The sequence below is a fragment of the Ictidomys tridecemlineatus genome, chromosome 12 (assembly GCF_052094955.1).
Source record: "Ictidomys tridecemlineatus isolate mIctTri1 chromosome 12, mIctTri1.hap1, whole genome shotgun sequence".
Classification (NCBI taxonomy): Eukaryota; Metazoa; Chordata; class Mammalia; order Rodentia; family Sciuridae; genus Ictidomys; species Ictidomys tridecemlineatus.
The window spans coordinates 35,892,085-35,916,222 of record NC_135488.1 but is presented as its reverse complement, the minus strand read 5'-3'; the positions used below and the strand labels follow the sequence as shown (position 1 = coordinate 35,916,222).

At 40.5% G+C, this 24,138-nt stretch overlaps 1 protein-coding gene and 2 long non-coding RNA genes across 9 annotated transcripts in view; 1 reads left to right on the top strand and 2 right to left on the bottom strand.

Annotated features, from left to right (window-relative positions):
- Positions 1-1,025, bottom strand: part of LOC144369252 (uncharacterized) — a 39,985-nt gene extending 38,960 nt beyond the window's left edge. For 4 of the 6 annotated variants that reach the window (XR_013428714.1, XR_013428718.1, XR_013428719.1 and 1 more), the window contains exon 1: positions 624-1,025. This is a non-coding gene — a long non-coding RNA (uncharacterized LOC144369252). The remainder of the gene's footprint in view (positions 1-623) is intronic. The other 2 variants (XR_013428716.1, XR_013428717.1) reach the window with 2 other exon arrangements.
- On the top strand, positions 1,012-20,853 carry LOC144369251 (uncharacterized). 2 transcript variants are annotated; one of them, XR_013428712.1, is made up of 3 exons: positions 1,012-1,146; positions 4,395-4,580; positions 20,713-20,853. It is a non-coding gene; the product is annotated as an uncharacterized LOC144369251 (long non-coding RNA). The 2 variants fall into 2 exon arrangements; XR_013428713.1 differs by having other exon boundaries at positions 4,395-4,530; positions 20,713-20,843.
- The window catches only part of LOC144369249 (augurin-like), a 7,944-nt gene continuing 3,825 nt past the window's right edge, over positions 20,020-24,138 (bottom strand). The window contains exons 2-4 of the mRNA XM_078028467.1: positions 23,281-23,328; positions 20,759-20,916; positions 20,020-20,388 (exon numbers count right to left, since the gene is read on the bottom strand). Coding sequence (XP_077884593.1) covers positions 20,227-20,388; positions 20,759-20,916; positions 23,281-23,328 — 368 coding nt within the window. The 3' untranslated portion in view covers positions 20,020-20,226. The remainder of the gene's footprint in view (positions 20,389-20,758; positions 20,917-23,280; positions 23,329-24,138) is intronic.

The following is a 24,138-nucleotide window of genomic DNA, read 5'->3' as shown; positions in this document are numbered from 1 at the left end:
TTCAACCATATTAAAGGAAAATAAACATTATCATTATACCAAAATATTAAACAGAAGTACCCAACCTCACTGACTGTACATCCTACTACATCTGTTATCCATGAACCAACCACAAACACTAGGATGCTACATTACTGTAGAAGAGCAAGACTAGATGATAGACATCTCCAGTAGTCTTTCTCTTTAAACTGACACTTTCTTTTACTGATATAATTAGCTACCATCTATTTGATCCACATCGTGTGCTGCCTCTTCGCTGAGTTATCTTTCCAGGTGACCTTAGTTATGGGATTGTATGGGGAACACTAATGGAAGGTCTGGGGTGGCAGCAAACTCTTTGGGACTTCAGCTGGAAGGCTGCTTGGGGAACTGGAGGGCCCATCAGGGCACAGCGGCAGCTCCAGGGGCTCCAAGGGCAACCTCATGGGGAGCCTGGGAAGCGAGGGTCCTGGGCTTTCTTTTGGTGTGGTTTCTCTTAGGTGCTTAGTCCCAACACCCCGGGAGAGACTGTTTTCTACCACATCGCTGACTGCACAGGGCCACCACAGGGCAGGGCTACCCTGAGTGTCATGCCTGCTTGAAGGAAGGTCCCACTTCCAGACCTGAGGCTGGGGCAGACTCACAACATATGCCCAGGAAAGCCCTCGCCAGCAGCTAGCCGTCCAGGAGGCCCTTGGAGGCGGTCACTCAAAGCAAGGAGAGTGGCAGGCTCCTTCCCAGGGCCCCTGTCCTCCTGGGCAGCAGTCCCGTCCCCCTGGCTGAGGAGCCATTTCCCACGGGAAACCCCAGCATCCAGGGCCCCGTCCACACGGTCCCTGGGCCACGAGGGGCAGCCGCAGGCCTCACTCCTAGGAAGTTGGGGACAGGTGAGGAGGCTAGTTAGTTGCTGTCCCGCCCTAGGTCAGCAGCTGAGCTGACAGCCCGGCAGGCGGGGCGCCTAGGGTCAGGCCCTCCGCCTGCAGAGGTGGACCCGGAAGCGCAGCGGAGCCGTCGCCAGGGAGACGGGGGCGGGGCCTGTGCAGGGCGGGAACTTTGAGCCGCTGTCGCGGGGAGCTCCGAGGGGGAGGAGCCCGGAAGTAGCGCCCAGAGGCGGGGCTGTGGTTTCCGGATGGAGGGTCCAGCTCCCGGGGTCCGTGACAGGAGAAGGTGAGCTGCCGGGAGCCGCCCCGGTCTAGGCGCCCACACGAGGGTGGGACCCGGGAGGACTCTGCCGCCGCCCTGGAGCCCCGGTCCCGGCTGCCTGTCCCCTGGAGCCGCCAGGGCGGTCCCCACAGCGCCCACCGCGGACCCCGCGTCCCGGTTCTCACCTGAGGGCCCTCCTCGGCGGAGCTGCTGGTCACAGCGGGTGGAGTGTGACCTGCAGGGTCCTGTGCAGGACGCGGTGGCCTCAGCCGTGTGGCCTGGACCTCAGAGGAGAAGAGGTGGCCTGACCCGCAGGCCCCTGGAGAGGGGAGGGCGGCCCAGGTGACCTGGGGGCAGGAGGCGGTTTAGAAGACGGAATTAGAGTAGATGGGGTAGAGAGAGAAGAGGGGAGGGGAGGGGGATAGTGGAGGATAGGAAAGGCAGCAGAATACAACAGTCACTAATAGGGCATTATGTAAAAACGTGGATGTGTAACCGACGTGATTCTGCAATCTGCATTTGGGTAAAAATGGGAGTTCATAACCCACTTGAATCTAATGTATGAAATATGATATGTCAAGAGCTTTGTAATGTTGTGAACAACCAATAAAAAAAAAAAACCAAACCCACCCCCCCAAAAAAATAGCAAAAGAAAAAAAATAAAACACAGACCCCTCAAGGTATTTCAGGTTTCATTGACACACTCACACATCTGTATCCTGTTTTTTTTCTTTCTCTTTCTTCCTTAACTTCCTGATTTATAAACCCCTTCTTGTTTTCTTCCTGGTCCTGGCTAACACTGTCAAGAAATCCTACAATTTTTCAAGCATTAACTGAAGCAGTCTAATTTATGAAGGTTTATGTGTCGGTGCAGTGGAAAGAGCAGTGACTTAAGGTAGGGATCAAGAAACCATCCTGCGGGCTCTGGTTACTATATTAAATTAGAAACAAGAGAAGGGAATCAGATCATTGTTATGGCCCCATGCAATCAAAATGTAGCATTCAGTGAATCCAAATGGTAGTGGTTTATTACTCAAATGTAATGATTGCATGCTAAGTTTATGGCACTTGCCTAAGCATTTCATTTAGTCTTCATGGTAACCATGAGATAGTACTGTTGTTTGTCTCATTTGACAAAGGAGAAAGTAGTCCACAGGAGCTAAGTAATTTTCAAATGTGGTGAAGCTGGTTTTTTGTTTTTTGTTTTTTTTTTTAGTTAAAGCTGAAATGTTTCCTCTTGATGCATCTTCTTGTTGTAATTGTGCTTGAATTTTCACGTGGCCAGAGACTTTTGTTCACCTTGGAATGGAATGAATTTTACAGCTCTAAGGAATTTTAAGTAGCATTAGTTTTAACCCCTAATTGTACAGTTAAATCAAAACCTAGAAAATGTCAGTTTGTAACAACAGTATGTGTAAGAGGTGGGGACAGCTTTTTGCTTAATAAATAACTGAGAGTGAGTTGAAGTTGCATTTTCTGATTTTAAAATATGGAAAAAAGTATGTTGTTTGGTCAACTTCAAGATTTATTCAAGAATTTTTAAATTTTTATTAGACGTTATGCTTCTTTTTGTGGCACACTGGAAACATGAATGAGAACAGGTTGGTGACCCCTCCACCTTTTTTTTTTTTTTTTGGTAATTGGGATTGAATCCAGGGGCACTTAACCACCACATCCCCAGTCCTTTTTTATGTTTTGTTTAGGGACAGGTTCTTCCTAAGATGCTTACGGCCTCCCTAAGTTGCTGAGACTAGTTTTGAACTCATGATCCTCCTGCCTGGTCTTCCTGAGCAGCTGGGATTACAGGCATGTGCCTCCACACCAGACAAGTCGGTGACATCTTTCAGCCAGGAACATTGCCCAAGAAAGAGATCATCAAGTTTGCCAAGAAGCAAATGATTCTGTTACAAAAAGGGTGTTATCAGGGTGACCGGGCACAGCTTTGCATTCCTGGAGTCCTAGTCACTCTGGAGACTGACAAGGAAGGATCACTTGAGTCTAGGAATTTGAGAACAGCCTGGGCAACTTAGTGACACCCTGTGTCAAATTTGAAATAATAATTATAATGAGGATAAGTGAGAAAAGAGAGGAAGGAGGAAGTAACTACTATTTGGGCTGAAACAGTTGGACATGTGATGATAATTGCTAAAGTAAAATGATGGGTACATAGAGATTAATCATACCATTTTCTTCTACTATTTTATTTCTTCTACTATTTTATTTATTCCATAAATAAAAAAGGAAAAGAGAAGGTAATATCATTGTATAGGTCAAGTTAATATTTCTCTAAGTGTCTCCTTCTTAAATATGTTCTAGCTTATTGGTTTTGGAGGGTCTTTTTAGAATGTGTTTATCCATTTAGTATTTTTCATTTCTGGACTGAAATCTTTTAAAATTATTTACAATTGGAAAAAGAAATTTAAAAACTTAAAAAACTGTTGCTGGAGGAAGTGATGATATTATTATGGTTGTGAATATTGCTTTAATTTTTCTTTGCTTAGGGGAAGTATCATATGATAAATAGAATTTCCCTGAGGGCTGTCAGTTAACTAGAGACTACCTGGCTTCTATTCTGTTCTTCTGCTTCTTCTCTGCCCTTGATTAAGTTTTTACCACTCTAGGTAACTGGAAAAAAAATTAAAATGGGGTTAATGACCTCTAAAAGCCTTTCTATGTGAAATGAACATTCTTTCCCCTCTTCCTCTCACAATCTCCCTTATTATAGAGGAGTCAAGGTGAGATGTTAAAGACACAAAGTTGCACACCCAAACATATAGTAAGAGTCCTTAAGTAAAGTTATAAAAGATGGCCATTCCAGGAAATCTGGAAATCTTAGTCTTTTTCCCATTCTTCCCTGTCCCTCTCAGAGAAGTTGAGCATGCTCAGAACTTTAGTGACCTGTAGATAATATAATCTGCACCTACATTTCCATCCCTAGATGTGACTACTAAGATCTGACCATTCTGTCTCCTGCCTGGGGAAAAAATCCTTACACATTTCACTTGTCATCTTGTCAAACTGAACATGACCAAACCCCCTCCTCTGAGTGAGTCCACAACACCACTGGGTCTTGTGCCTTTTGGCTTCAGAGCTGCTTGAACTTTCCTTTTGCCTTTATCTTCCACCTGTATCCGTTGTAAGACCCGTGGTTGCATCACTGTATCCCTCAGTGCGTCCTCTCTCTCTCTCTCTCTCTCCATTTCTCTGTCTCCTGCCTCATGAAGCCTCGGTCACCTGTATTCATCCACTTGTTTGGTCCGCTTGTTTCCTAGGTCTGCCGCACCATTTCCTGTGAACTGGCCTTTGGTGATGTTCTTCTAAACTTCTCCACTGCTTTCCTGCATCACCCCTGCCTCCTCCCATTTGATATAGTGTCTCATCATTCGCTTTCTGGTTTGTCTGTCTCATGTGAGTAAAGCACATCCTTCAGTGGCTTCCTAGCAGTCAGTACGTAGGAGGTAAATTATTACATTGTTTACTATTTATAATGCCTTTATTCTATTGTTTGAGTATGGCTCTAGGTTGATATAGAAGTCTGAAGTTTTCTACATGTGTTTTGATTTTGTTTTGTCAAGCAGTATAGTTTCTATTGTTGGAATACTTTCACATAAATGTCCAGAGGAGGGCAGTCCTAGAGCTGGTTTGGTCTCCCTGTGGTGTCCTGAGGACACAGACTTCCCTCCTTTTCTTGTTTCTGCATCTTCATCCTGTCAATCTGGGAGACCAGGGATCTTAAGTTTTAGTTTTATAGTGTCTATTCAGAAGGCGGGCAAAGAAGAAACAGTTGACCCTAGAGATTGAAGGAAACAGGCTACAGAATATGCCACAAGACTTTTGGAAATGCTGTATAGAATTTCATTTTCATTTTCTCTAAGAAATATCATTGGGCTTCTGATTTTTCTACCACTGTACTGAAATTTCTATTTAGTGATTTAAATGTTTGATTTTAAAGAGCTCATTATTGTTTTTAAATTAATAAATTCTAATTAGGTGTATATGACAGCAAAATGCATTTTGATTCATTTACACAATTGCAGCACACCTTTTCATTTCTCTGGTAGAACATGATATAGCGTCACACCTTTTGTGTGGTCATATATATACCTAGGGTAATGATGTCCATCTCATTCCACCATCTTTCCTGTGTTCATACCCCCTCCTCCTGCCTCTTGTCCCCCTTTGCCCAATCACAGTTCCTCCTTCTTTACCATGCTCCCCACCCCCCCACCCCATTGTGGATCAGCATCCACTTATCAGAGAGAACATTTGGCCTTTGGTTTTTTGGGATTGGCCTACTTTGCTTAGCATGATATTCATGCTAACTTCATCCGTTTACCTGCAAATGTCATAATTTTATTCTCTTTTAATGTTGAGTAATATTCCATTGTGTGTGTGTGTGTGTGTGTGTATATATATATATATACACACTCACACTCATATATACATACACACACACACACACACATATATATATATATATATATATATATATCACAGTTTCTTTATCCATTCATTTATTGAAGGGCATCTAGATTGCTTCCACGGTTTAGCTATTGTGGATTGAGCTGCTATGAACATTGATATTCCTATGTTACTATAGTATGCTGATTTTAAGTCCTTTGGGTTTAGACCCTGGAGTGGGATAGCTGGTCAAATGGTGGTTCCATTCCAAGTTTTCTAAGGAATCTACATACTGTTTTCCATATTGGTTGCACCAATTTGCAGATCCACCAGCAATTTATGAGTGTGCCTTTTCTCCCACATCCTCACCAATACTTACTGTTGTTTGTATTCTTAGTAACTGCCTTTCTGACAGGAATGAGATGAAATCTTAGAGTAGTTTTGATTTGCATTTCTCTAATTACTAGAGATGTTGAACACTTTTTCATATATTTGTTGATTGTGTATCTTCTGTGTAGTGTCTGTTCAGCTCCTTAGCCCTTATATTGATTGGGTTGTTTATTTTTTGGGTGTTAAGTTTTTTGAGTTCTTTATATATCCTAGAGATATGTGCTCTATCTGATATGCGTGTGGCAAAAATTTGCTCCCAAAATGTAGGCTCTCTGTTCACTTCAATGACTGTTTCTTTTGCTGAGAAGAAGCTTTTTAGTTTGAATCCATCCCATTTCTTGATTTCTTGATTTTATTTCTTGCACTTTAGGAATCTTGTTAAGGAAATCGAGGCCTAGTCTGATGTGATGAAGATTTGAGCCTAGTTCTTCCTCTATTAGGCGAAGGGTCTCTGGGCTAATTCCTAGGTCCTTGATCCACTTTGAGTTGAGTTTTGTGCATGGTGGGGGGGGTTTAGTTTCATTTTGCTGCATATGGATTTTTAGTTCTCCCAGCACCATTTGTTGTTTTTGGTGCCTTTGTCTAGTTTGAGATGACTATATTTATGTGGGTTTGCCTCTGTGTCCTCTATTCTGTACCCTCTGTCTACATGTCTATTTTGATGCCAATGCTGATTTTGTTACTATAGCTCTGTAGTATAGTTTAAGGTCTGATATTGTGATGCTTCCTGCTTCAGTTGTCTTACTAAGGATTGCTTTGGTTATTCTGGGTCTCTTATTTTTCCAAATAAATTTCTTGATTGCTTTTTCTATTTCTATAAGGAATGACGTTGGGATTTTAATTGGAATCGCAATGACTGTATAGTGCTTTGGGTAGTATGGCCATTTTGACAATGTTAATTCTGCCTACTCAGGAGCATGGGAGATCTTTTCATCTTTCAAGGCTTCTTTTATTTATTTCTTTAATGTTCTGTAGTTTTTATTGTAGAGGTCTTTAACCTCTTTTGTTTATATTTTATTTTTTGTGAAGCTATTGTGAATGGGGTAGTCTTCCTAATTTCTCTTTCAGAGGATTCATCACTGATGTATAAAAATATTTTGATTTATGGGTTTTGATTTTATATCCTGCTACTTTGCTAAATTCATTTATTAATTCTAGAAGTTTAGTGGGTGGAGTTTTTTGGATTCTCTAAGTATAGAATCATGTTGTCTACAAATAATGATAGTTTGAGTTCTTTTCCTATTCATATCCCTTTAATTTTTTTTGTCTAATTGGTCTTGCTAGAGTTTCAAGGACTATGTTGAGTAGAAGTGGTAAAAGAGGGCATCCCTGTCTTGTTCCAGTTTTTAAAGGGAATGCTTCCAATTTTGCTCCATTTAGAATAAAGCTGGCCTTGGGTTTAGCTGCTTGTTAAATTTGGTTTCCTCATGTTGTCCCTGAGTTATTTTATATTCTTTTATTTCCAATATTTTGATTTGGTTCTTTTAAAATATTTCTAATTCCTTATTGAATTTCTTATTCATAGCTTTTATGATGTTGAGTATGTTCCTAGTATCCCTAGATTTTCTAGTGTTTTGAAAGTGAAACGGTGCTGTATTTTGTCAGATGCTTTCTCTGAATCAATTGATGTAATCAAATGATCCTGTAAGTTTATTGATGCGATGAATTATGTTTATTGATTTCCGTATGTTGAATCCTTGCATTCCTGTTATAAACCCAACTTGATCATGGCGCACTATTTTTTTAATATGTTTTTGTATGCGATTTGCCAGAATTTGTTGAAAATTTTTGTATCTATGTTCATCAGGGATATTGGTCTGAAATTTTCTTTCCTTGATGTGTCTGTGCCTAGTATCATCTATCAGGATGATACTAGCCTCATAGAATTAGTTTAGAAGAGTTCTCTCCTTTTCTATTTCATGGAATAATTTGAGGAGTATTGGTATTCATTCTTTTTTGTAGGTCTTGTACACTCAGCTGTGAATCTATCTGATCCCAGGCTTTTCTTGGTTGGTAGGCTTTTGATGGTGTCTTCTATTTCCTTGCTTGACATTGATCTGTTTAAATTGTGTATGTCTTCCTGACTCAATTTGGGTTGATCATGTGCCTATAGAAATTCTTGTAAGATTGTTCCCTTACTGGTATGAAGTGACATTCTTTGTCTCTTCTGATTTTTTTGTTTGAAGTCTCCTTTGTCACATATCAGAGTAGCAACTCCTGTTTGTTTTGGGGTTCCATTTGCATGGTATTTCAGTTTATACGTTTTCACTTTCAACCTGTGGTTGTCTTTGTCTGTAAGGTGCTTCTCTTGTAAACATCATATAGTTGAGTCTTGTTTTATAATCCATTTCTGCCATCCTATGTCTTAATTGGAGAGTTGAGACAATTACAGGGAGATATTTATTAATTCCTACCGTGTTGATTTGTTTATCATATTTAATTTGATCATGTTTCTCATTTATTAGCTACTTTTCAAATTAGCTTTGTTCATTTTTGAACCCCAGGGTTTGTTTTTCATTTCTCCTGTGTGGAGTATTTTATTAGGTTCTGTGGTGCTGGTTTAGTTGTCATGAATTCTTTTGGTTTCTGCTTATCTTGGAAGGCTATTATTTTGCCTTCGATTTTGAAGAATAACTTTGCTAGATATAGCAGTCTTGGTTGACAATTCTTTTCTTTCACGACTTGGAACACATCATTCTAAGTCCTTTGGCTTTTGGAGTTTGTGCTGAGAAGCTGGAAGTGATTCTGATAGACTTGCCTCTATATATGACCTGTTGTTTTTCTCTTGAGGCTTTTAAAATTCTGTCCTTGTTCTGTGCGCTAGGTATTTTCATTGTAATGTTTCATGGAGGGGTTCCTTTTAGATCTTGTCTATTTGGTGTTCTGAATGCCTCTTGTATCTTGAGGTCCATCTTATTCTCAAGATTTGGAAATTTTTCTATTGTTATTTCCCTGAATAGGAAATAACAATATTTATTTATTCTGCATCTTACAACCCTTCTCCATGCCAGTGATTTTTAAATTTGGTTTCCTCATGTTGTCCCTGAGTTATTTTATATTCTGATTGTGCTTACTTATTTTTTTTCTTTAATGCTGTCTGAATGTTCAAGACTGGCCACTTTGTCTTCTAACTCTGAGAATCTGTCTTTAGCATGGTCTACTCTATTAGACTTTCAACTGAACATTTTTTTTGATTTATAGTGACTTTTATTTCCAATATTTCTATTTGGTTCTTTTAAAATATTTCTAACTCCTTATTGAATTTCTTATTCATACCCCATACTCACTTTTTCAATGCATTCAGTTATTTTTCTGCGTTCTCTTGGAATTCATTCATCATTTTCATAATGATTATTTTAAATACCTTATCTGATATTTCATCACCTTCAATATCTTCATGGTCAGTGCTGGTGAATTATGAACTTTAGGATGTGTCATGTTACCTTGGTTTTTCATATTTCTTGTATTCCTGTGTTGAGTTTTATTCTTCTCTTGGATGGTATTTCTCTCCCACCCTTATGTGTGGGCCATTTTAGGGTACATTCTTTAGTTGCCAAAGTATCCTAGAGTGATCTAGATTGAGACCTCTTAGTAGGTGTGGTATCCATAGCCTTTGCATTATTTCTGTATTTTTGCTGTAGCAATGGATGTCCATAGGTGGGACCTGGGGGCTCAGCCATAGTTGTTTCTGCTTGGGGCCTGGTTGTTAGTTTTGGTCTCTGTCTCTTCTATTCTTTGTATTAAAGGATGCTGAAGATTGTCATTAATTTGGTGTAGGGAGCAAGGTGCACTGTCTTTTGATTCAATTGAATTCAGTATCAGAATTTCTACTCTGTGAACTTGTACTGCCCTGTGAGGTTCCCAGCACCCCTCAGAATAGAGCAAAAGTAACAATAGCCACAACCAATGTGAATGATATATAGCATTAAAATAAATAGCCAGTCCCTACTATGACAGCTACAACACTAATTACCACACACACATACACACACACACACACACACACACACACACACACACACACCAAGGATGGCAGAGTCAGCAACTGTCAACAGTAAAGACAACAACCATGAACTAGACCTGACTTTAAAGCAAACATCAGGTGTCAATTATGTAATCCACAGCAGTAATAATTGTATTGGCACTAATGATTGGGGAAGGAGTTATATAAATCAGTTCTAAAAGATGGTTAAAATATAGTTAACTAAGAGAAAAGACAATGTTAGGAAGGTAGAAAATAATTTGCAGTTTCACAAAATGAACAGAAACAAGGCAGAAGAGGTGATGGTTGCAAGGAAGAAGAAGACAAATAGAAACAAAATGAAGGGGGAGAGTGAGTGAGTGAGTGAGTGAGACAGAGAGAGTGAGTGAGAGAGAGAGAGAGAACAAGAACAATAGAATTAGGCTGTTAGCAGGGGAAGAAAAGAGACAATGAGCCATAAAACAAACAAATGAAATCAAAACAAGACAAAACCCCAAAGCATACAAACCAACCCACCCCCCTTATCCTCAAAGGACAAGGCAAGAAATAATAGGTACATTTAAAAATGGTAAAAATGAAAAAAGAAACAAGTATATATGTCCCTAACCCAGTCAGCACAGCAAGAACACACACAGACATTAAGCAAGAAAGGAATGAAGGTAAAGGAAATTATTCTTTTATTTATGTATTTATTTTAGTTATAGTTAAACACAATACCTTTATTTTATTTATTTATATGTGGTGCTGAGGACCGATCCCAGGGCTCGCACGTGCTAGGCAAGTGTTCTACCACTGAGCCACAACCCCAGCCTGAAAGGAAATTATTCTTAATGAAAAATGAGAGAATCATCTCCACTGATGTGATCAGAATAGTCAATGAGAATGGATGGTCACTGCCTATGTCCAACTCTTTTTCTTTCTGTTTCTTTTTGAGCTATTTACTGAGAACCAAAGTAAGGTCTGGGGGTTGTTAACCTCGTTCTCTTTTGATGTTGCTCTCTGATCTGTCAGTTGGAGTAGCCTCAGACTGAATCTGGTTGAAATAAGTCTCACTTCCCTTCTTATCAGCATGAAGTAGGATGGGATGGGAATCACTATCAGTTGGAGTTTTGTCCTCACAGACCAGATCAGTGCATTCCCAGGTGGGCCTACTGCAGAGGTCTGTGAGTGAGGTGGGGTTTAGTTCTAATCAGGCCTCAGGAGCGTGGTTGGGGGGTGTCTCCTCTGGAGAGATTAAACAACACACCCCTAGGGCCTGGCACTTACAGATCTCTACTGGGGGTCGAGATCTCAGAAACCTCCCAGGAGTTCATTGAGGACAAGAGAGCCAATCCTCCACACATTCTGCTGCTGGGGACCAGCCATCACAGGCTAGTCCCTGGTTATATTCACACCCACCTGTTCAGATTCCAGACTCACTTGAGCTTGTTATATGAGCTGACAGACTCACAGAAAAGGTGAGTAGGGCTCCCTTTCACTTTTCCAACTCAAATCCCCCAGGGTACAATCTTCTCTGTGCCTGTTTCACTCACCTTCTGCTATGTACTTCCTAGGCCACCTGATAGGTAGGCACTGTAAGGTCAGGCAGTGGTGACCAAAAAAAGGCTGCTGATTTGGTGCCAGTACCATGCTGTTTTTGTTACTATTGCTCTGTAGTATAGTTTAAGGTCTGGTATAGCAATACCACCTGTTTCACTCTTCCTGCTTAGAATTGCTTTAGCTATTCTGGGTCTCTTCAAATTAGTGCAGCCAATTTGGAAAGCAGAATGGAGATTCCTTGGAAAGCTGGAAATGGAACCACCATTTGACCCGGCTATTCCTCTTCTCAGACTATACCCAAAGGACCTAAAAACAGCTTACTACAGGGACACAGCCACATCAATGTTAATAGCAATACAATTCACAATAGCTAAACTGTGGAGCCAACCTAGATGTCCTTCAGTAGATGAATGGATAAAAAAATGTGGCATTTATACACAATGGAATATTACTCAGCACTAAAAAAGAATAAGATCATGGCATTTGCAGGGAAATGGATGGCATTAGAGAAGATTATGCTAGGTGAAATTAGCCAATCCCAAAAAAAACAAATGCTGAATGTTTTCTCTGATATAAGCGGGGTGACTCAAAGTGGGGTAGGGAGGGAGAGCATGGGTGGAAAATTACCTCTAGATAGGGAATACGGGTGGGAAGGAAGGGGAGGGAAAAGGGGAATAGCAAGGATAGTGGAAGGAGACGGTCATCATTATACAAAATACATGTATGAAGATGTGAATTTGGTGTCAACATACCTTATATACAAACAGAGATATGATAAGTTGTAGTACAAAGATATATTAAGAATTGTGATGCAAAAAAAATAAGAGAGCTCATATATAATGGCAAAAAATAAAAAAAGGCTGCTGAACAAGGCTTTATTGAGATTTTGCTCCCAGGTAAGACCCTCCAGACCAACAGGGCGGGTCTGGGGAGAAGAGTGTGTGGCTCAACTGGACTGGAATTTTTATTGGGCTTAGAGCAGGAAGGGGGGGCTTGGACAGGAAAAGAGTGTTTTTAGAGTCCCTTGTCCTGCTAGGGTTGGTCGGAGGAGCTTGCTATGATCCAGGATTGGTCTGCAGACCCTGCTGATTGACAGGCGGTTCTGTCAGTGCCTGATTGGTGGTTCTTTCTGCGAGGGTTGCTTGGTGTTTTGTTCCTCTACCACCTCAAACCAACCTAACAGGCACCTGCCAGGACAGTGTGGCAGTGTTTGCTGTGATCTCCCAGCTCCTCAGCAGCAGCTGTAGTGGGGTTGCTTCAAGATGACTCCCATCTCAGCTCTCCCAGGCCTGTTGGGAAACAGAGCATCTTTCAAGCACCAGTGCACAGTGCAGCCTCTGGATCAGCTAAGATTGAAACTGGTCTTAAAAATCAGGATGGGGTCCTTGTTCCGGTTCTCAATGAAGATTAAACACCTGAGAAATGCCAGGGCAAAGACAATGACAATCAATAAAAAATGAACAATCAAGAACAAAGAAAAAAAATTTTTTTAAAAAGGTTTACTTAAAGGATAGAATAGAGAGAGAGAAAAGAGAGAGACTCCTCCGGAAATAAGGAGATCCAGAGCTGGTACCCAAGAGAATGATTTTAGGTTTCTTTTCTTCTCCTGTCCCCTCTTCCCATCCTGCCAAAAGGTGACTGAACATTGGGAAAGGAGCCATCCAGCGGGTACCTCTCCCCATATGCCCAGAAAGGCAGAAAAGAAGATGCCCATGGGGTACTCATTAACATCTCCTTGCTGGGAAGAACAGTTGCCTGGAGGCTGGTAACCTTGGCAACAGGTTTTGAGGAGGAGGAAGTGTTCTGGAAGTATTAGCATTTTGTTTCTTCTTAAATTAGCCCCCTTCTTCCCCAACCCAATCATTTATTATCTATGCTATCTGCCCTTTGCCCCAGTGAAGCAAAGACAGTTTGTGGGGGAAATAAAACAGACTAGATATAAAATGCCAACCTACCATAGCATAAAATTTGGAGAGGGAATTCAAGGCACATGTATACTTCCTGAAGAAAACTAAGACTGGCTATTGGTTACCTGCAACTGTTGTGGAGTATAGTATTAAATACTAATCTAGACCTTGAAAAGAAGTAGAGGGGAAAGAATCATTGAGCACTGAAAATCAAAAGGGTCCAAATGAAGGAAGAGGGTGAGAAAGAAATAAGTGAAATAGGGCAAGTCAAAAGTCCCAAATGTCATGTTAGAAATAGGGGCTGTGACTGTAGCATAGCTCAGTTGTTGAGCATGTCCATAGCTTGTTTGGGGTCCTGAGTTCAATATACAGTAAAATAAATAAGTACTCATCACAATAAATACGTGGGTTAAATTCTACAGTTAAGGCCTTAATTGTTCTTTTAGAAACAAAACAAAATTCAGCTAATACTCATTATAACAGACATATCTAAAGCACTCAGAAAGATTAAAAGCCAAATAAAGAATAGATAGACCAGTAAAGTATTAACAAAACAGAGAGGAAAATTCAGGCCAAAAACCAAACAAACAAACCATTACTCAAAATAAAGAAATTTGCTACATAATAATTCCATTCACCAGGAAAATCTATCAGTTTCAAATTTGTATACACTACACTATTATGTATCATCCCATAATATACAAAGCCAAATCAGCAGAATTAAAACAAAACATGATCAAAATCATCACCAGAGCAAGAGTTCTTAGTAAATGCTAGAATGACAGACAGAACACACACACACACACACACACACACACACACACACACACACACACAAAAGAAAAAAATACCGCAGTAAGGAAAAAGAAATGTGAATGGTAAAACAATGCAGTTTGAATTGAGGGACATGACTGCATTGCATATCTGGGAAAGATTTTTTTTTTTAAAGCACACATGGAACAGTGCTGGCCATAATACACTTCGAAGGGTCCGCATCTGACAGACCACGTTGCTTACCATAACGCAATTAAGTTAGTAAACAAAGAAAGATGATTAGAAAATTCACTCACTTGGAAATTTAATAATACAATCAACTCATAGGTCAAAATATAAATTATGATTGAAATTGGGAGATTTCACCATCTAATTTTTCACATCAAACTCCTGTGGCACAATACTTGAAGTATTAAGTGCTTGTGTTGGAGGGTGGGAAGGCTCAAAATGGAATGTAAAAATAATTAAAATCAAAGACCTACAAAAATGGAAGAAAAAGAAATAAAAACAGAAATTTGTGAAATAGAGAACATAGACAAGGTGTCAGCAAAGCAAAAGCTTCATTGGGATGTGAATCATCTTTTAAGGGGGCAGAAATAAAACTAAATGGAAAAAAAGAACACAATCACACATACGAAGAAATACAGACAAGACAGAAGAGCAACACTTCACACACTTCAGAACTTTGGTATCGTGGATAACATCCTGGAAAAATAGAAGTAAATAAAACAGACTAAAAAACACAGATCAGAATAATTCTTTAAATGTAAAAGAAATGTAATCAATAGTCAAAATTTTTCCCAAAAAGAAAATACTGCATCCAAATTTCTGTATCTGAATTCAGGAAACAGATAATTTCATTCTTACCACTGTAACAAAAATATTAGCGAAAACACTCTGAAATCATTTTATAAGGCCAGCATATCCTTCACACTCAAATAGAGCAGAAAAGAATGAGAAGGAAAGCTATGGGCCAATCTTATTCATAAGTGGTGGATGCGAAAATTCTAAATCAGTGTTTCCAAACCAGATCCAGCAATGAACGGTAGCACATACCTGTAATCCCAGTGACTCGGAGGCTGAGGCAGGAGGATGGCAAGTTAAAGGCCAACCTCAGCAACTTAAAGTCTTAAAATAAAGAAAGAACTGGGGGGTATAGCTCGGTGATAGAACACCCCTGGGTCAAACCCATAGTACCCCTCATACACACACAATATGGTTAAATTACAAAAATTCAATTACTTAATTGATTAATATTAGATTTTTTATTAATGAAATTCACCATATTAACAGATTTCAAAGGAAAAGTGACATTTTCTCAATCAACAAAGAAAACCCTTCCATAACCATATAGAACATAAATATTTTTTTCTTAGCACATTTTTAGAAGTAAATTTTCTTACCTTGGAAAGGGGAATGGCACTGGGTAGTTTTAGTGGTCGACTTGAGCAAACTGCTAGTCACCTGGGACATGGTAGAGCATGCTTGTGGGGTATATTTTTGAAAGTGTTTCCCAAGATAGGCATGTGGATCTGTGAAGTGAGTGGGGAAAACCTTTCTGAATATGGGAGGCCAGGGCCTGGATAGAACAAGAAGGCAGGAGAAAGAGGGAACACAACAACAGAAGAAAGAGAGAACTCCCTCCAACCTCTAGGCTTTTCCTTCTAGAGGGGGCTAGTTTCAGTTGCTATTGCCCTTGGACACCAGATACCGGGTTCTTTGGCTTTGAACTCTGGCACTTGTACCAGTGGCCCTCCATAGGCTCTTGGGGCTGCTGACTTATGATAGAGGCTACATTATTAGCCTTCCTGATCCTGAGTTCTGGATTCTTGGACTGAGCCATGTAAGCAGCCTCCCTGGCTCTCCAGGTTGCAGGTAGCTGTTGTGGAATGTTTCATCCTCTCTGGTCATAAGAGCCAATCTAGTGTGTGTGTGTGTGTGTGTGTGTCCACTCACGTGTACATACAAATGTTAATTGCCTATTGGTCTGTTCTCTGGAGAATACTGAACAATACAAACATCTACAAAAAGCAACCTGCTGACCTAGCTAAAGGAGAAGCATGGGAAGAACTTCCTTAAGATTAGAAGTAAAAGATGTCTTCCATCACCCTCCCATTCTTCTCTTGAGCATTGCTCTGTGCTTTGGGCCAGCCCTCTCAAGAAACAAAACAAAAGCTGTAAGGATGAGAATATAAAGTGGTGGAGCTGCTGTGGAAGACCATATGGCTATTCTTACAGAAAAATTAAAATAAATTATCATAGGATTCTGCAATTCCAAAGAGAATTGAAGCAAGTTGTTTTGGTCAGCTTTTTTCCCCCTGCTGCGACTAAAAGGATCCAACCAGAACCATTGTAGGGAGGAAAAGTTCATCAGAGGGCTCACAGTTTCAGAGGTCTCCAGTCCATAGAAGTCCAGCACCATTCCTTTGGGCTCCAGGTGAGGCTGAACACCATGGTGGAAGAGTGGGGCATAGGGAAGCAGCTCACAGGATAATCAGGAAGTAGGGAGAGAGACTCCACTTGCCAGATACAAATATATACCCCAAAGCCTCGTCCCCAGTTCCCACCTCCCCCCGCCACACCAAACCACTTCAGTTGTCACTCAGTAATTCCTATCAGGGGTTTAATTTATTGATTGGGTTAAGACTTTCACAACCCAGTCATTTCTCCTCTGAACTTCTTGCACTGTTTCACACTTGAGCTTTTTGGGGACACCTCACATTTAAACTATAACATTCTGCCCCTGGCCCTCACAACCATCTCACAGCAAAATATATTTTGTCTATTTCCAAGAGTCTCTGAGGCTCAATGCAATCTCTCATTGTGAGCTCCTGTAAAATTAAAAGCAATTTACAAGTATCCAGTGTATAAAGATACAGAGTAAACATTTCCATTCACAAAAATTGGGTCATAGAAAAAAGGGATAGTACCAAAGCAAGACTGAAATCCAGGTAGGCAAAAAAAAATCCTGTAGTTCTGTGTCTGGCCTCTGGAGCACACGGCATCGTGATGTTCTCTCCAAAGGGCTGTGTGGCTCTACCCCTGTGGCTTTTTTGGTTGCAACCCAAGTGGCCTTTCTGTTGACTTGTCTCTGCTTAATTCCTGCAGCTTTCCTAGGACAGTGCCCCACATTATTGGCATTTCTTAATTTCAGGGGTCTCCACTGCAGCTTTGGCTTCCTCCTCAAAACTCTATATCTTGTCTTCTCAGGGAGTGCCTGCAGGGACTCCGACCCTACTGCACTCTGCGTTGCTTCAAAGCCTTCCTTTGAAATCTTGGTAGAAGCCTCCATGACCCCCTAACTCCAGCATCCTGCATTCCTGCAGAACCAGTACCACCACATGGTTGATGCCAAGGTCTGCCGCCATCTTGAGCAGTAGCCAAGCCTCCAGAGACCTTAGCTGCAGCAGACTCTGGGTGGCTGAGCACATTGAAAAAACTTTCTAGGCACCTTTGTGCAAGAAGGATTTCTGACTGGTCTCTTCTCAAGAGAATTTTCACTTTTACTCCCTTGAGCCTGAGATAGAAGTGGTCTTGCTCCTTCTGAGATGCCCTTAAGCCATTTTTCTAATTGTCTCTGGGCAAAATCTTTAGCATTTCTGTAGTGGCAGTAATGTCTTTAACAACTGCAACTTCCTTAGCCCCAGTTTTACTCCTGCCTTTCAAGTTCAGGTTTCTCGAATCTTTCTGCTCTGCTTTCTGCTCCTGAATATCATAGTAACTTGGCTAAAAGCTGCCAGTAGTACCCATAGCACTTGCTGAATGCTATACTGTCCAGAAATTTCTTCTGCCAAATAAGAAGTTCATCACTTTTAAAATCAGCCTCACAGAAAGTCTCAGGACATGGACAAAATGCAGAAACAAAACAGCCAGAACAAAACAGGAATGGCCTCTAGTCCAAATTCCAATAGAGTCATTCTCTGAAGCCTCTTGGGCCCTGTCTTCACTGTGCATGATCCTATTGGCATTCTGTTCTTCTGAGCTCCCAGTAGAATCAGCCATTAAGCTCCACTTACAACAGTTTGAAGCATTTCCAGCTGGCACTGGTAAGCATCTCAAAATTCCTCCCACCAAATGCAAAATATACAAAAAGCTTCTGAGCCATATGGTCAGGTTAGTCACAGCAAGGACCCCACTACATGGTACCAATTTCTGTTTTAGTCCGCTGTTTCACTGCTGTGACTAAAACATCTGACCAGAACAATTTTAAGAGAGGAAAAGTTTATTAGAGGCCTCACAGTTTTAGAGGTCTCAGTCCATGGACAGCTGGCTCTATTCCTTGGGGCTCAACATGAGGCAGAACTTCTTTGTGGAGAGTGTGGCAGAGGGAAGCAGCTCTTATGGTGATCAGGAAGCAGAGAAAGACTGCAGTTACCAGATTCAAATATATACCCCAAAGCCATGTCCCCAAGTCCCACCTCCTTCAGCCACACCCTACCACTTTAGTTACCTCTCAGTTAATCCCTATCAGGGGGTTAAGATTGGGTTAAGACTCTCACAGCCTAATCATTTCTCCTCTGAACTTTCTTGCATTGTCTCACATGTGAGCTTTGGGGGACACCTCACATCCAAACTATAACACAAGGGCACAAAGACATACTAGTGTACCCATTCTCGTTGCAGCATGATTCATTATAGCCAAAAGCTGGAGGTGACCCAAGTGTGCATTGACATAAGTGGATAAACAAAATATGGCATAGATGATGGAATGTTATTACACCTTCAAAAGGAAAGAAATTCTGACACACTACAGCATGATGAACCTCAAAGGCATGCCACATGAAATAAGCCAGACACAAAAAGACAAATATTGTACATTTCTGCTTGTGCCAGGAACCTAGATTAGTTACTTTCGTAGAGAGAGTAACCAGGTGGTGGTCACTAGGAACCAGGGAAAGGGCCATTTGGGGAATTACTGCTTAATGAGTTTCAGTTTGGGAAGGTGGAAAAGTCCTGAAGATGGATGGTGATGATATGAATGTACACCTAAAAATGGTTAAAATGGTAAATTTGGGGTCATCATATATTATCACAATTTTTTTATAAAAGTCATATGAGTCTTCCCAAGAAAGAAACAGATGGACTTTAATATGTAATTGCCCATAACCACTTGTGCTGAATCCAGTGTTTCCTGATAAATCCAGGGTTATTATTTTTAACCTAAGGTTTATGAAGGAGAGTGTGTTTCAGAGGCAATAAACAAATTTGGCCTATAGAGTCTTTTAGTGGAAAAGGAGGAAAAGGCTTTCATTAGATTGTCACATTCCCCTGGAAGTGTGAGAGTGCTTCAGAGTTGGCCCTGCCAAGCTCCCATCTCCTCCCTGCAGGCCCTCTGCAGCTCTGCCTCCTGTGATGAGCAAGGGCTCAGGTCCCTCACTGTCCTCCCCCGCTCCTTCCCACCTCCTTCCTCCTTCCCTTCCCCAGCCCCATATTTTTTTAATATAATATAAATTATATTCTTTAATCTTCTTAAATTCTTTGAAAAAGTTTGATTTTTTTTAATTTTTAGATGAGTATGGCACTTAAATCAACTTAACTTCAGATAATTTTCTATTGCTCTTCATTTCCTGAATGATCTAGCTTTGTTTCCTGGGTTGTCCAGCTGTGGCTCAGGGGCTGGAATCCAAAAAGCCTTCAATGCCTGTGGAATAATTAGAATTCTACAAATCAAGTCTTGTAACTGGAAATCATTTTCAACTAGATTTTCTCCTGGTTTTATATTTTGTACTTAGTATAGACTGCATTTTAATCAATTGAAGAACTCTTTGTTCATTACAGTGTCTGCCTGGGATGTGGTAAAAATTGCTATGATCATAATGGCTCTCAAAGGATGCTTCAACTTTAAAACATCAGAGGAACAAGAATCGGCACCCGCTTAATTTTCATCCAAATAAATTCTGAGACTTCTATTTTTGACAAAATGCTTTTATTTCCAGTTTTAAATGATATATTGTTAGAAGCTTGCATGAAATATCAAAAGGCGCTAAGTCACAAAAACTGTCTTAAAAAGATCCACTGAAATAAAGCACAACAGAAACCGCATAGAGTAAGGGACTGTGAGATTCCTAAGGGAAGCACCTTGGGTTTCGTGTACATGTGTGGCAGTGGTGGTCAGTAGTCATCATAGTTGACACTGGCTCCATGCCTAAAGCTATGGGGGCTCCGGGGTCCAATGGCAGAGTCTTCATCATAGTGACGTTGGTAGTAATCACCATAGTAGTCATGTCCATTTCGGTCTCTATTTAGCCAATAGGTGATGTCATCTTCAAATTTCTGGAGGAAAAGAGAAAGAATGATGGAGAATGGATTTAAAGACACATAGTCCCCTAAAAATCACCACTTACCAATGGCTTTTCTCTATGGTGGATTTTCTTCAATGATTAACAATGCTTACTATGAATAACTATCTCCTTCTAATGTTCTTATACACAGATATCAACATGACCAGATACCAAAAAGGGGTATTTTTCCTTAAAAGATTTTATGTCTCCACCTTAAAACTTTTGTTGTACTAGTTGTAAATATACCCAGACCCAGCACCAGAAAATAGACTAAACCAAATTGCCATGTCTCATTTCTTATGTCCTATTTCCCCAGCCGGCCTCTCTCCCCACCAGCCCACCCTGCAGGAAAGTGCACCCACCGCTTCGTCAAAGCCCATGTAGAGGAACTGCTGGTACCACTGCTGCACCTCTGGCCGAGTCCGGTCCCACAGCTGCCGCTTCTGGCGCTTCATGCTGCTCAGGAACTCTTTGGCTCTATTCTCATCCATGGCCACTTTTGTCTCAGTCAGAGCAGGTGCTGAAATGAGCAATTTCCACCCCGAAATTGCAAAGAATAATTTTTTTAAAAAACAGCAGTTTTTTTTTTGTTGTTGTTGTTACTAGAATCGTACTGTGGGTTGAACTACTTTTTAAAATTTATCCATAGTAATTGTACATATTTATGAGGTACAGTGTGATAACTCAGTACACATGCAATGTATAATGATTCAGTTGATAATTAGCATTACTATTTCCTTAACCATTTATTATTTCTTCATGTTGGGAAGGTTTGAACTCCTCTCTTGGAGTTCTTTATAAAATATGTAACAAATTGATATGAACTATATCACTAGAACATTAGAGCTATGCTGTTGAACATTGGAACTTACTCCTCCTACGTACTTGTCATCCAATCTCCAAGTTTCCCCTTTCCCTGAAGAATGTGTAATAAGAATTGTAATGCAAAAAAAGAGAGTACATGTATAATGGCATAATTTTGGTGTGAACATACTTTACATACAGAGTTACAAAAAATTGTGCTGTAAATGGGTAATAATGAGTATAAGGCATTCCACTATTGTCGTGTATGTAAAATACAAGTAAGTAAATAAATAAATAAAAAGTAAATAATTTAAACTAAAAAAAAATGAATAACTTTTGTTATTGGAGTGTAGCCACTCTTATACACCGCATCGTGTACAGGATGGCTTTGCCTCTTGATTATTCTTTCATGCATCTGAGAAAATACAGCTTCATGTCATCAGCTCCATGCTCTTTGCTCACAGCATTTTCTATATGTGTATAGCCACTTAAAAGAACTGGGACTCACTTTCAACATGTAGCTTTTCAGGGTAGCAATGAAATTCAGCTCATCCCCTGAAGATCCCCTGAAGCCCAGGCCTCAGCAGGGGCTGGTGGCTTAACCCCTGGCCTCTTCATTCAGGAAACAGAAATGGATATTTAGTGCCACACATGCTTAAAGTGTACGTTCATTTCATATATAAGCAGGGAATGTAGTGCTTGTTTAGGGGATGAAGTAAGAAACCCACCTAGCAGTGCAACAGGTGTTCGTCTCAGGCTGCTGGAGGACACAATGTCCTATGGAGGCGTCTCTAGGCCTCATTGTCTGATCACTACCCATTCTGTTGCATCTCAAAAGGTTCTAACTTTTGCTTGAACTGCTTCCTTTAATGTCTTCCCATCATAGTCTGAATGTCTTAAATGGTACCACTTCAGTAGGATGTGCCTAGGAGACTCGGTGTTGTTAGGAAGAACTTATGGGATAATGAAACTAATATCATGGATAAACATCAGGGCTTGTTGCATGGTCTGTACACAATAGGTGCTTAATATGTGTTTCTTGGCTTCATGTGAATAAGATTCAAAGATACACACCCAGGAGTCACGATTATCTCAGCAGTTTGCTCACGTCTGATAGGCTGGCGCTGTGAGAGCTGCTCACCCCCAGGCATCTGTGAGGTGATTCTGTTATGACCAACCAGCCTAGGGAGGAGACATTTCTTTCCAAATCAGAGATAATCCAGGGCCCTGCGAGTGGCCAGAACGAAGCTGACAGCCCCCTCCCAGGACCTACTTTCTCTGGGAGGGGTCACCTGAACTCCAGGCACCTGTAGGGGATCCCTGAGAGACAACTGAGAACTATGGGAACAAGTGATTAAGGGCCTCACCTTGGAAGCAGACTTTAGCCTATGAGAATCTTCTGTAAACCAGAAGGGGGAGAAAGAATAAGTGATCAAACTTCGTATCAGAAATGTGGTTGCACTTTTTAATTTCTAGGATAATTTTATAGAATATACTGGCTGGGAGAGGAAAAATGACATTCATGAGACCACACAATGGATCCAATTGACCTGGCGGCAATAGGCCCAGAACCCGTATTTTGTGACTATTTTAACAACATCTTGCTGCTGTCTACAATATTCATCTTAGGAGCACTTCTTCCAGCAGAAATTGGCAATTAAAAGGTATCCCTATGGAAATGCCCTTCCACAATTTCTAATTACAGAGAATGCCACAACTCTGCAGTTCTAAGCCCACTCCTGCAATGACTTCACATGCTCTGAAGGATATGCCCAAGTTTAGATACAAGCTCTAAAGTTCTTCATGGATCTAAAATAAATAGCATTCAGTTGACACTGTTGCACTGTTTTGTCTATACTGACAGCTTTCCAAAAAAGAACCTACACACATTTACCAGCAATAATATTTATCTAATCAAATACCACACCACATACCCACAGAATAAACCCTTCATATCTTCAAATCTTTTAAGAAGTAAGTACTCTTGATTTTCCAAATACAAGACTGGACACATTCAATATTATCATTTCATTTCCATCCAGTTAAGAATGCATCCCTTATCCATTTGGGGCATATTTACCTTCTTGTTTCTGAAGCATCTGCTTGAGTTTATTTGCACTTATGCCGCCTAAAGGAATAAAAACAGAAATCAATTTCAGAGTTGCACTGAATCCTTGAATTTTCAACTGTAAAAATAAGTTGGTAAAAAATAATCTCAGACCCCTGTCTTGATTGCTAGCTTGGTAGTGTTGCATATTTAACACTTTTTGCACTCTGATTATTCAGGAAAACAATCTGGGGTTCCTGAAGCTAATGTCAGTGATGACTATGGCTGACCAAGGACATTACAACTGGAGCTACTTCCTGGGATAAGTGACGTAATTCTTGGAGGCCTGGTGTCTAATCATGAAGGACAGCCATCTATCATGTGTATCTTCCTGAAATCATTTACTTCATGGTGTAACTCCTCCATCCAATGGAGTCCCTCAAGTTCCTATTCATCCCAATCTTCAGAATATGAGATTATGTGGAAGTATGGTTTTGCAGAGGAACTATGTTAAGGATCTCAGAATGATTATTATTCTGGATTCAGGGTGGGCTCTAAGTCCAGTGACTGGTGTTGCAAAGAGAAAAGGAAAAGAAAAAAAAAAAAAACAGGCAAGGCAGAAATTAGGACTTGGGCTGCCACAAGCCAAGGAATATTCTTTAGCTCTCTTAAAAATCAGCCCAGTTTTGTACTTTGCTCTGATCATCCTATAATCAAGCTTTTTGTGGGGGGGTGTCTTTTTCATTTTTTTTTCTTTTTTTAAATTTTTTTAGTTGCTCAAAACATTACAATGATCTTGATATATCATATATTTGATTCAAATGGGGTACGTAATCTTAATCTTATTTTTCCACGTGTACAGATTGCAGGACCACATTGGTTATACAGCCA